General features: G+C 44.1%; 1 protein-coding gene across 1 annotated transcript in view; it reads left to right on the top strand.

Moving 5' to 3' along the window:
• The first annotated feature begins 930 nt into the window (after positions 1-930).
• The window catches only part of iglon5 (IgLON family member 5), a 114,172-nt gene continuing 101,376 nt past the window's right edge, over positions 931-13,726 (top strand). Inside the window, exon 1 of the mRNA XM_037785093.1 lies at positions 931-1,650. Coding sequence (XP_037641021.1) covers positions 1,584-1,650 — 67 coding nt within the window. The 5' untranslated portion in view covers positions 931-1,583. The remainder of the gene's footprint in view (positions 1,651-13,726) is intronic.

The following is a 13,726-nucleotide window of genomic DNA, read 5'->3' as shown; positions in this document are numbered from 1 at the left end:
GGAGTTTTTTCGGGCACGTCCAACCGGTAAGAGGCCCCGGGGTAGACCCAGAACACACTGGAGGGATTATATATCTCGTCTGGCCAGGGAACGCCTCAGGGTCCCCCAGGAAGAGCTGGAAAACGTTGCTGGGGAGAGGGACGTCTGGAACTTCCTGCTTAGCCTGCTGCCCCCGGTTAAGTGGAAGAAAATGGATGGATGGATCCATTTTACATTTTATTTATATAGCGCTTTTCTAAAAACTGGGTTGAGACTGCACCAAACTGTCCGCATTCAAATCACAAATCAAAACTCACCTTTTTAGAACTGCTTTTAATGTGTTATTAATATTGTGTGTCTTATATCTTTTTTATGATGTACTTGTTTTATGATCTTTTTATCTATGTAAAGTGTCTTTGAGTTTTTAGAAAAGCGCTACATAAATAAAATGTATTATTATTATTATTCTACCTCGTTTTGTTCTCATTCAGGCACCAAAAACCGGCACGGGAGCCCATATGGCTCCATCAGAATCAGAATCGTGTTTATTGCCAGGTGTAAGAGGCATACACTAGGAATTTGCTTTGGTTTTGTTGGTGCAAGTCAAACAGTATAATAACAAAAGAATAGATAAAAACATTAGAATAAAATAAAAAAAAATGTTTAATTTTCTACCAATATACAATATAAAAAATAAGCTATAAACAAAAAACATGATATAAACAGATAGTGCAAATATTGCCTTATTATCCATGTGCCCCTCAACCCACCACACCACCACCACCTCTGTCCCTCTGTCCCTGTGTAGTTATACAGCCCTCCTGTCCCCCTGTGGACTGTTTTCTCTGAGTACTGCAGCAACACCGAGCAGGCTATAAATCACATTGCATTATCACCGCTTCGTGCTGCGTCGCCTCGCGTTCTGCCCGCCCATCGCGCGCCTCCGATTGGGAAACCGGTGCAACCGTAAATCCCGCCTCCTTCCTCTGCAGCCGGTGATTGGGAGAGAGAGGAGCGATCCTTGAACTGCCAATCATGCGCTTCTCTTGTGCGCGTCGCGTCCACTGCTGCTGCTGCTGCGACGCGCAGAGCGACGAGACGCGCTGCGCTGCAGACCGACAGAGACACACTGAGACACACTGAGACACACTGGAGCAGCTAATTACGCACAAGTGTTGGCTGGTCAGGACGCGCGGACTCCATCCTGTTCTCTGACATAATAAAAAATACAAAAAACATTTTTTTTGTGCAAGTCATTGGACAGTTTATACCTTTTTCTTCTCATGCATTTTCTAAAAGATTTTCCTCCAAGGCACTAAGAAGAGAAACTAAGTGCGTCTGGGATATTTTTTTCTTGCTCTGATATTTTTCTGTCTCTCTCTTCGTCATCAGAAGGAAAAAAGTGGATAAGACGGATGTTTTCGTCCAGTCACACGTTGGACTACTGCTGTTGACATTCATCCACTGGCTCGCTTCTTTTTATATATATATATATATACAGATATTCCCACTGCATATTGCGCCACCGTACAGGAGGAATACCAAGGCATCTATCTATCAGGCTGCGAAAACAAGCAGAGAAATCAATCACACACAACTCCATCATGGGCTGCCTCCTCTTGCGGAACGCGTTCGCTGCTGGTTTCATCCTTGTTGTTCTGCTGTCGAAAGGTAAGTTCTTTACTGAAGCTACTTTATGGTTTGTGCGTGCAGCTGCTGCAGCTCTAACGCGTGCATTCTCCTGTTCATTTTCTGGAAGCGGTTGTGGAGGTGAATACTAATGATGGAGGGATGGGGAGGGATGGAAAGAAGGAGGGGGGGGGGGGTCTACCTGCATGTGAATCACGCGTGCATCTGCTGTGCCACTGCGCTCCTCCAGCTTTTCCATTTGCTAGACAGAAATGTGCGTGTGCGTGCGTGTGTGTGTGTGTGTGTGTGTGTGTGTGTGCACCAGGTTCATCTCCGAGCCAACCTCCTCGTGGTTCAGTGTGAGCAACGAGTGATGCATGTTAAGATGTTTACTATGGAAAAAAAAAATACACTCCCATCCATCCAACCCCCACAGTCTTCTGATCTGAGAGCATTCCTTTACGTGACTTGAATGGCTCTGGTATCCCACGCACACGACGCACCACCAGTGCAAAGAGGAGAGAGAGGGTGTTGTGGGTGGTGTTGGTGAGGTGGTGGTGGTGGTGTTGGTGGGGTTAAGTACGGGTAGAAGCAATGCAGAGAGGCTCAGGAGAGGAAGACTGTTTTGTTCTCTCTCTTCAAAACCAAGGTCGAGAGAGACGAGTGGAGAAAGATGGGACGGCTGAGGGGGTCAAACATGAGCTGAATTTCCCTCTTTTATCTCTGCCAATAAAACGTCTTCCCCACAGCTCCACACTTCATTCATCTGCTCTTTTACAGCGTCCACAGAAACTTGCACAACCAGATTGCTTCATTATGAACAACACAGTGTTGTTATGATGTTATTGTCCACAGGGAACGCTGACCAGGGAGAATTTAAAATCTATCTGCATTCTTCATCATCCTCTAATGCTGTGGGATGTCCCGCCATATATTATTATTTGTGCTTTCCTGCCGTGCGCCATCCAATTCCCCCCCTGCCCATCTAACATATACGCATACACAAACACACACACACACACCTGGCTCAATTAGTCCTGCCTTCATCCTGTGGGAAATCAGTATATAAATAAATTACTCCGGCCTTTAATAACAATAATTGATGTGTCAGTGCAATAACATGTGAGGTTAACAGTGTGCAGATGCAGACGGGCTGTAGCCTCCTGCTCCTGAGCTCCTTGTGGGCAGGAGAGCCCCAGCTGGTCACGGTTGACTTACCACAGCAAGCCCCTTCTCCACACCGAGGCAGCGAGCAGACGGGCAGCCCTGCAGGACGCACACAGCACACAACCACACAAACCAATCCTACAACCATACTGAGTCTCATTTCAGCCCTCAGACCCCTGAATTTGTAACCTGCTGGTTTGTTGTTTTTTTTTGCGATGTGAAAGTGAGACCAATCATGTAAGCCGCAGTTGAGGAATGATTGGTTATTGATGTGTAGTTGTGCACATTGCAGCACATGTGAATCAGATTCATCTCAGGGAGAGGGATCCCGCCTGCTGCTCTGGGTTGCCGTGGGTCCACAACACATCCGTCTTTAAAGGTAGAACGCATGCATTATAAAGGAAGAACATGACTGTTAAAAGGGCATCGTCCGCCGCTTGATAAATCATGCAGCGATGAAATAATCCTTCGCATCTGTGCCTCTAAAAAAAGTCAGGCCAGTGTGGTCGCTTAAATGCCTCGCCACCGTTGTTTGGCAGATTGATGAGTTATTATCGCTTAATGACGAATAAGACAAATTCCCCTGAATGACTGTAAGGTATTTTATGAACCTGAAGATATTTCTTCCTCTTGACAGTGATTATCTCTCATTTAGCCACTTCACATTATGCACAACAAATCTTACGAGCGTTTTATCTTCATACCTTCAGAAAACAGATAGTAAAATGTGTGTTCAGACCTGTACAATGGCATGCCAACCAGGTTGAAAAGGGCCTTTTTCTTTGCTGCAAAACACAATTAGGCTATTCAAAGGTTTCCTACTGGCTTGGCGTGCGAACGTACAAACCACTTCATGGGTGCGATGGCCAGCTCCTGGCATGCCGTCAGGCCTGTCCCTTCCACATTTATTCCCCCTTTTCTTTCGTTGAGAACCGTAACTCTAGAGAAAGGTGGACGCCCAAGCGCCCGCTCACACGTATAGTCAAATATCTATGTATTTCTGGCACACAAGCTGTCTGCAATTAATCAAAACCTGTTTCATCTGGGAGACCAGACACTGTGTGAGGCTTATGAAACATTAAGACAGCGAGTGTATCCACACACACCTCCACACGAAATTAAACAATTTAGCCTGCGCTCAAAGGATTTCTGTTGTGACAGAAACCTGCAAGATCGGATAATGAGAATAATGCCGTCATTGATTCAGTGAAGAGTGAAGATGACAAGAGAAATTGCTTCCGCTTACGGGGCTACATGTGTCTCCGCAGAGGACGTTTAAGGTTAAATATCAAAGATATTTATATATTTAGATGTTTAAGAAACATATTTCTGCCTTACAGATGTCCATTAATGCAGTTATTGCAGGAAATCCCACCTTCACACTGTACTTGCATACCACCAATGCTCAAACGGTCCAACAGATGGGTCTTCCCACCAACATGCACCGCTGTGATGGAGGTTCTGGTGAGAGGAAGTGTACAAGGCAGGAACACAGGTGAAAACAGGTGGGGTCGCGTTGTAGCCCGCCATCCTTCTTGTTTCTGCAACATATGGGGGCCAAGTGGGGTCAATGCGCATTGCACATGTTAGCACGTAGCCACCCTCTTTTGTCCCTGCCGCCTCACACACACATAAACACACACACACACACACTCGACTGGATCACCAGTCTTGGCTTGGAGATGAAGAGAAGGGAGATGCCAGCATCAACAGATGCCTTGCGCTCCTATTCTGGAGGGGACTCTGCTTTTTCTCCCTCCCTTTGAAATCTGTGGTTTCTGTGTGCTGTTGTTCTCTATGTTTGGCTTAGAAATGCTCTGCCATTTTGGCAGGTTTTATTTATCTGCAAGTGTTGGAGTGAGAGGGCCTGGATTTGGTCTCAAGAGCCTGGGGGACAAGGGTTGGAGGTTTAACCAGCCTGGAGTGGGTCTGCAGTCTGAATGTTTCTCCCTTGGGTTTCACGTTGTTTCTATTTCTCTTGCTGCTCTGCGGTGGCCTGTGGTGCTGTGCATCCAACACCTTCTACTGAATCTATTCCTTTCACATAGTGGATCCAAGATAGTACCTTAAGAAAATCTACACTGTAAAAAAAAACCCAGAAATGTCCGGCAGCAGGGGTGCTGGAAAATATCTGTTGAAAAACAGGAAAGTACTGTCAAATAATGTACATAAAAAACAGTAAAAAAAAAAAAAAAAAACATTAATTATCTTTACCATAATAAGCCTTTATTACTGTGATTATACAAGAAATATTTTACTTTTTACATATATATATTTAGAATACAGTCATACACCTCGAAAAAGAAAAGCTTAAGTACAGATAATTACTATTGTCATTACAAAAAGTACCATAAATCTAAGACCATTTACATATAAAACACAAAATAAACATGCAATTAAACATTGCAAAAGACCAAATATACATTAACTCTCAGAAGTTTTGCAAAAAAAATCTGTATTTTTTACAAGAAATAGGTTTTATAATTCCATGAAATCCTTTTTCTTCTAACCTAAAATATATTAATAGTTAGAACAGAGTTTTATTTATCTGCAAGTGTTGAAGTGAGAGGGCCTGGGTTTGGTCTCAAGAGCCTGGGGACAAGGGTTGGAGGTTTAACCAGCCTGGAGTGGGTCTGCAGTCTGAATGTTTCTCCCTTGGGTTTCACGTTGTTTCTATTTCTCTTGCTGCTCTGCGGTGGCCTGTGGTGCTGTGCATCCAACACCTTCCACTGAATCTATTCCTTTAGTGGATCCAAGATAGTACCTTAAGAAAATCTAGCTGTGTTTTGACCTAGGACTGGCAGAGGCAGGTGCTGTGATGAAAAACGAATAGCTGCTGCATGGAAACGTCACTTTAATTAATGGTTAATCATTGATAATCAAAATTAAAACTCCTCGTCACCCTGATAACGGTAATGGCCGAATAAAGCGATGGATTACTGAGGAAGAGTTGTGAGACGGGTTTTAAATTTGATTTATGTTTGATATATTCTAGTGTCGTTGGGTGTAGCTAAGTAAAGAAGTGCTGTAACGGTAATCTAATCTTTAGATTTTCTAATTTCAAAGCAGCAGAAACATTTAGAAAATGTAGTTAATGAAAAGAGTCAAATACCAAGATTTAGTAGAATCACTTCTCTTATCTGACTTGAATTACTACTCAGCTTAATATAGAGGGGAAACAGCTGTTGTATGACTTTAGCCTTCTGATTACAATGCAAAGAATCATGTCAAACCTAACGGCCACAGACAGTATTGTCACTGGATTTCAAGGTGTTAAGGTCCACATCAAGGCCTGTGAAATACAACCAATTCAGTTCTGGGAAATTTGGCTTGCAGCATCGTCAAAACCAACGTACAGGTATCTTCATTCAACGGTTTGAAGCCTATATCTTACGATATGTTATTTCTCATTCTTTGTGCTTTCTCCTACAAATTTCCAGCAACACGAGCGATCAGTGTGCTTGTGCAAGCCCCTGCATTGCAGAACCTGTTGTTTCGGCAACAAAACTACTTGGTTAGGTTCAGGAAAAGATCGCGGTCTGGGTTAAAATAAGGATATATTTACGTAAAATATCTGCGCTTATTAAGTACCTACTAGGTGGCGTTAGTTAAAGTGGCAGTAGGCAGTATATTTTTGGCATCATTGGGCAAAAATTCCTAATAACCTTTCACCATATTGTAATTCAAGTGTTCTGAGAGAAAACTAAACTTCTGCTCCTCCTCATGGCTCTGTTTTCAGGCTTTAGAAAATCTACTTTGGCCAGTCATTTCATTGAGAGAGCGTTCCTATTGGCTGTGCTCCGTGCACTACAAGATGATTCTGAGAACATCTGAGGAGAGAAATAGGCATTAACGTAACAGAATATTGATTCATATTTGATCAGCGCTGCCTAGTTTGACCGTTTGGTCGGAGTTCGCGAGTGATTGACAGCCGGCTCTCATAGACGGCAGCTGGACAGCAGACCTCAGATCAGCTCTGACTGCTTGTTTTCCTCCGGTCTGTGAAATCTTGCAGATGTCTTTAGGAGCACCGGAGGACACAGAGACACATGATTTTTTTCAGGTTACCTGTTTCATGTATATGTCACGATATAGTGACCGTTTTATAAAAATAACTTTTTTTAATCATATTTGCTCCAATCTCTCCTACTTCAGCTTTAAATACGTAAGTTACGCAGCAAAAGTAAGTTAAAATAAGGCAGTGTTGACTTTTGGTTTCAGACAACATACAAACAGCACTCTCCTGGGTGAAAGTCCTGTGTTTGTTTGACCAGTCCGTCCACTCCGACATCCTCCTTACGCGGACTTTGTCGCTCTTTATACTACGTCACCTGAACTCCTTAGCGGCAGCCCTGCATGTGCTGGCTCACGATGATGTGGGTTGTGTACAGATTACAGTGCATTACTGTTCATATAAGTACAAACAGAATGAGAATGAGAACAGCCTGCCAAAAGAGACACACCAGAGCAGAGTTACCCATCAGTAAAACAGATACAAAAAGAAACAGTACTGGAAGTAAAGATACATTTGTAAAACTGAGTTTCTCCAAAAAATATCACTCAAAAGCACCACTTTAAATCTTGTGTTTACCAGAGATGTGCTCATGTGTTTCTTGGAAATAAATCATTCAGCATGAAAACAGCATAAAAACTACTAATCGTCTAAAGAAGTCCTAGTCGACTGAGAACAAAAAGACCGATTAGTCGACTCATCGACTAGGAGACGGCAGCCGTAAGACCAGTAAGTAAGAACAAATAGGACAATAAGACAACTTTGGCAACTACAAAGGTTGTAAGTTAAAGGGAATGTATGTACGTTTTTACACGTATAAACATTTTTTTATCATTTTGTATTGCCTAAAAAATTAGACCTTCCGCGATTTTCTGTGTTTCCTCTATCAGCCTGTAGACTGCTTTTAATGTGAAGAACCAGGGCCCGTTTTTTTTCTGGGAAAATCCAACGGATGTGACATCATGCACGCTCACAAGTGCCTTTATTTCAACTCTGCTACGGGGCTAACAATGTGCAGCCATAGCTAACGTTAGGTTAGAAATGGTGTCCGCTAAATGCTAAACGATCACCCCCCACCACAACTCAGACTCCAACACGAACTCCACCCTGACTGTCGCTGACTTAACGGCCACAGGTGTCACTGTTAACAAGCAATTTCTGATTCTTACATAGAGTCCCTTTAAGTGAGCTTTAAAAAGAAATATTGTAATCTATTGCGTCTGGCTCTGGGGAGTCTGTTCCTCTGCCCTAAAGGAAGCAGCTCAAACTTGAAGTGGTGTCAGGTATCAGTGGCAATACTAAAAGACCAGAACCGAGAGGATTGTCGAGTTGTATTTATTATCATGCCACCCCCCCCCCCCACACTTCTTGGGTTTTGCAGCATTTCCAATTACAGGCCAGACAGAGATGAATAACCCCTGAGCCGGTGACCCCGCGACCTGCCAGGTTGAAGCCGAACTCTGCATCTCGTAGTGTTAGCAGCTATCTGGCCAGAGCGGTGACTGAGAGGTCACAGGTTCAAATCCTTTGAGGATGGTTAGCCACGGTGTTGCCGCGGATGATAGGCGGGCGCGGCAACACCTCACTGCCTTTGAGATTTCTCCTGTCGGCTTTGATAAACACTTCACTGGGCCTCTCATATTGGTTCGGGGGGCTGGCAATTACACATAGCGTCAGTGTCATAAATAATGATTACAGCAGGGCTTGTTTGCAATTATAATCACAGTTATAATATATGGAGTTCAGTGTAATGGAAAGGAACTAGGACAGCTCTCAGCTCGGGACAGGTAGTTATACTGGGTTTAATTACTGTAGTAATTTGCTGCGTTACAACCTTGCCGCCGCGTACTCCCAGCGTCCCAGTCCCAGCTCAAAGACCTGCGTCGACTCGGTCTGGGTGTGAATATGAACACTGACTGTGGCTTCTCGCTGTAACAAATGAAAAAAAAGGCTATGTTTTATTTAGTGCAGGGGAAGGATCATTCAAGAGGGAGCAGAGTGGCTGTAGAAGCAGGAATAAGTGGTGGCTCGTGTACTCGCATCAACCACCGCCCACGCAGGCACACACACACACACACACACATACTCTCACACAGAGAAATAAACGTATGCATGCATACACTGTGGAATAGCACTTTTGGGCCACTGGGAAGATGAATTTCAACAATTCCCCCTCTAAAGGTGTGAGAGGTAAATCAATGGAAAACCAATGGAGCCCAGCCACGAGGGAGACGGGGGGGGGGGACATCTTTATTTATATATATACACACATCAGCGTGGATATTAATAACTCTCATTGATCTCTTTTCAATAGCGTTCATATAGAGAAAATCGAATAACTCCCAGCATAGTGCAAATTGCTTCCCTTTGGTTTTCAAGGCTTCAGTCCACACTGCAGATTGAGCTATCTGCAGGGAAAAAGAGAGAGGGAGAGAAAGAGATGTTTTCTTGTTTGGTGATGTGCAGATGTTACACATTTAAGGGGAATGAATACTGTTAGAGGGGAGAGAGAGCGCTGTGTGATTTTTTTCCCCTCTATTCCTCTTCCTTCTAGTCTTTTTGTGCCAGGGAGTTAGCATCATTGGAAACACAATTCAGATTAGTGCAGGCGGCTTGTCCTAGGGGAGCCGGGAGGGACGAGGGTCCCGCTTCTCTCCCTGTCCTCATTACCAAAAGACAAGGAGCTCGCCGGCAAATCAATGGAAAAGGCTTAGGCACTAATGCAGGCCATGCCTGGTGATGGGACTTAGCTTTTTGTGTGTTTTTGCGTCTCAGTGTGTGCATGTGTTTATGTGTGTGATCCCTCCCATGTGTGTGTGTGTGTGTGTGGAAGTTTAATCATTTTGTGCTACAACAGAAGGCTGGAGAAAAACATTAGTTTCAAACGACTGCTGAATTGCTCGCCGTTGGAGTAACCTCAAAACTCCCGGTTAACTGCTCTGATATTTACCACGGGGACATACGAAGGCACGGAAGCCCTTAAATTACGCAGCGATAACGTCAGATTCATCAGTGAATCCATTTAGTCCGGCACTAACGCTGTTACCATTGAAATCCTAATTGCTCAGGGCATTGTTGCCATGACTACTACTACTTCAATAGCCTGCGGTTGTGTACAACTTCCTTTACGCTGAAAAAAAAGAGAGAGCAGCACCTTGGTGTTCCCTGTAAACAACCCCCTGCAGCGGATGCCGGCATCAAAATATGCCAAACAATCCACCTGTCTCACGGCTCAATCTGTGCCGCATCTGCTCTCGGCGTAGCCGACGCTGCTGTTGTTCTCACATTTGCCTTCATTCCGTCCTCGCGCCTCTTGTTTTGTTTACACAGGTAAAACTACCAGGCGCAACAAATGCTAAATAATGGTTTCATGTTGTGGATGCTCAGTCCCTCCGCCGCTTCTGACATCTCATGGCGCTGGAGGTGTTGCTGGGTCTGTGCAAAGGGGAAGGCAGGGCAGGGAGGAAGAGAGGGAAATAAATAAAACTGTGGAAAACAGATCAATAAATATTTCAGCAGCTGCTCCCTTCACAGACTTCTCCTGAAGCCATAAGAGGTGGAGAGAGAGAGAGAGAGATAGAGAGAGGGAGGGATGGATGAATTGCAAGAAAGGGAGAGAGAGAACAGGGGTAATTGTGTTCCAGACTCTCATTCACAGTGGGCGAGAGAGATGGAGGGTGAAAGAGAGAGGCAGAGAATGAGGATAATTGTGTCCCAGGCTTTAATAGACAGAGAGAGAAGGCTTGAGTGAGGGGTGGAGAAGCGACACAGGGTGTGCTAACGAGCACCACATACAAACATTGTCTCCGATGGGAACAAAAAGAGGCATACGAGAGGCTGGGTCCCTGGACTTTGGCACTACATAATAGTGACTGTAAGAATCTCTCTCTTCTTTCACATAATTCTAATTCCTGTCAGGAGTTAGCGACAGACCGTGTGGGTGTGTAGTTTGTGCAGCGAGCAGTTCTAAATGATAATGAGCCGGTCAGCAGCTGAGACGGCTAACGTGTTGCTGCTGCAGGCGTGGCCGGTGTCAACGCCGCCGTGCTCCAATCATTAGCAGATATGCTCTCGCCACTGCCGTGAAATTTGCACACACACAAGACGCACTTTACATGCAGCGGGGTACGTATGTTTAATGCAGGGTGTGAGAAGCAGCGGGAGGGAAAAGACAGAGAGAGCTTATGAGGGTGGACAGGCTGGAGAGATGGAGGAGTTATGAAAAAATGATTGAAGGAGGGCTGCTGGGAGGAAGCGAGGGAAGAGAGACAGATGGTGTGAGGGAGGAAGAGGAGGAGGGATTCAAAGACCCGCAACAGGCAGTGATCAAGATGGATTGATTTTGCAGGCAGATGATTAGGTGGAATAAAAAACATGGCAGGTTTATCCTGCCAATGAAAACTGTGTTTGGGTGATATTGCTGTGAGTGGGAGTCGTGAAATTGTTTCAGGGTCACTTGTTGTGTGATATTGCGGCATTAAGGAGCTGGTGCTAATGTGATATGCCACTGGTTCGGGAGTCATTCCAGCGAGGCAGCACACCTCTAATAAGACGCTCATGCAGTGCGCCCACATCATAATGAGTGGTTTGGAGCTTGTCAAGAATCCACAGGTTACATAGAACATTATATTTAGACACTCTTTAAAATTGCCAGCAACACACAGCAATCAAATACTAACATTACATGTTTTGGTTGCTCTTTGGAAAGCTCCATAATTAGGAAAACAAACCGTGCCGATGCCCAGTGGTATTCGGCGCTTGGCGTCGTCTTCGCCCTCCACTCGGAGCTTATGCTGCGATTTAGAGATATGCCACACATGTCCCATCGTTTAAGGCCGGTGCGCGGCTCCAGCTCCGGCTGTGAAGGTGCCGGTGGGATTTTCTTGTAATAAAGTGTCCATATTAGTGCGACATCCTGACAGTAAGACTCAGTTAGGCAGAATTTCACCAAGGATTTGGCTGTGACAGCCCATAAATGGACTTAGAGGAAATGTTCCACAGGGTCTTTGATTCCCTTCACCGTGTCCTTTGGGTATCAGGTGTTAAACATTGCCGCGCACATTTTGAAGCGAAAGATCACAGGGATATTTTTTGAACAAAATATCATATTAGTGATATTGTTGTGCTAATGTGGTAATTGGGATGTTAGGTGCGATTTCATCAAACATTTGTGCTGCAATAGGCCATTAATTGGGTTTGGGAGAAGACGCTGCTGTGTTATTGTGTTATGATATTTCACTAATTAGATGTGGGGTTGAATAACGCTAAAAGCCTGTGCTGCTCTTCCCAGTTCCGTAATGCAATGAGTGAAATTCCATTAGCGCTTGGACCTGCATCATTGTGAGCACAATATTCCACGCAGACATTATTTAAGACATCTCAAGGATGTGGTGTGCTTTTGAATTGTGTTTCAATCACATTGCGTCCCTTTATTCATCAAGGGACGTGGGTGCTAGTCTAATATGTTGTGTAATAACATTCATAAGGGGCAAGTGTGATTTACAAAATCCACTCAAAAATCTCTTTCTATAGACATCTCAAGGCCGTTCTAGGCTGTAGTTCACTTTAATTATGTGTTTTTCTTTCCTCTAGTGTTAGAGCAGCACTGAATATGACGGAATTTGGCCAAATCCGACTCATTAAAATGCACAATATCATTCCAGAGATTCAAATTTCCAATTAAAATTCCTCATCACTCTGTCCTTGTTGAGCTGCTGTTTGCTCCTACTGTAGCCGCAGCAGTTATTCCAACACTATAGTGCATGTAAATGTGTCAATAAACCAGATATTCACAAAGTGTTCTGGGTTATGTTTGATATACTGATCAAATATAGTGCTGGAAGTGCCCAAAGGGCTCAGCAACATAAAAACAAACACATTCTAGAAAATTTCCATTCAGAAATGACTCTGTGAAAATCATTTTGTCACAGCAGCAAAACATCACACTCTCTCCCCATCAAGGAGGCACCGACTGTATCGATGTGACCTTTATCTGGCCAGCAGACCTCCAATTCCATTAAGAAATAATGAAGGTGTCAGAAAAGGGCAATTAGCTGCTTAATGTTGGGCAACAGTACTCTAATACAACACAGAACAACACATATAACATAGTTCTGCTGACAAGTCAATATCTATACCTGACAGCAACGGCTGTACTTTGAAACACAGCGAGAGTTATTGGAGTTGTTGACATTATAGAAATGAATTTGTTGATTTATGCTCAGCTGAACCTGTTTCACTATACCCCTTTAAAAACAAACCTGTTATGCATTTCTGCTGCGATCGACTGGATGAAAAAAAATATATATACACTCACCGGCCACTTTATTAGGTACACCTTACTAGTACCGGGTGGTCTTCTGCTGCTGTAGCCCATCTGCTTCAAGGTTGGACGTGTTGTGCGTTCAGAGATGGTATTCTGCATACCTTGGTTGTAACGAGTGGTTATTTGAGTTACTGTTGCCTTTCTATCATCTCCAACCACTCTGCCCATTCTCCTCTGACCTCTGACATCAACAAGGCATTTCAGTCCACACAACTGCCGCTCACTGGATATGTTCTCTTGTTCGGACCATTCTCTGTAAACCCTAGAGATGGTTGTGCGTGAAAATCCCAGTAGATCAGCAGTTTTTGAAATACTCAAACCAGCCCGTCTGGCACCAACAACCATGCCACGTTCAAAGACACTTAAATCCCCTTTCTTCCCCATTCTGATGCTCGGTTTGAACTTCAGCAAGTCGTCTTCACCACGTCTAGATGCCTAAATGCATTGAGTTGCTGCCATGTGATTGGCTGATTAGCTATTTGTGTTAACAAGCAATTGAACAGGTGTGCCTAATAAAGTGGCCGGTGAGTGTGATGGTGGTGTATGTGTGATAGAGATGCCTTTAAATAGAACTGTAGAATGACAAATCTAGACCTAGACTGAGTGATGATGTG

Source organism: Sebastes umbrosus, chromosome 11 (genome assembly GCF_015220745.1).
Source record: "Sebastes umbrosus isolate fSebUmb1 chromosome 11, fSebUmb1.pri, whole genome shotgun sequence".
NCBI lineage: Eukaryota > Metazoa > Chordata > Actinopteri > Perciformes > Sebastidae > Sebastes > Sebastes umbrosus.
The sequence above is the reverse complement of the archived record's forward strand: the minus strand, read 5'-3'. Positions and strand labels throughout refer to the sequence as shown.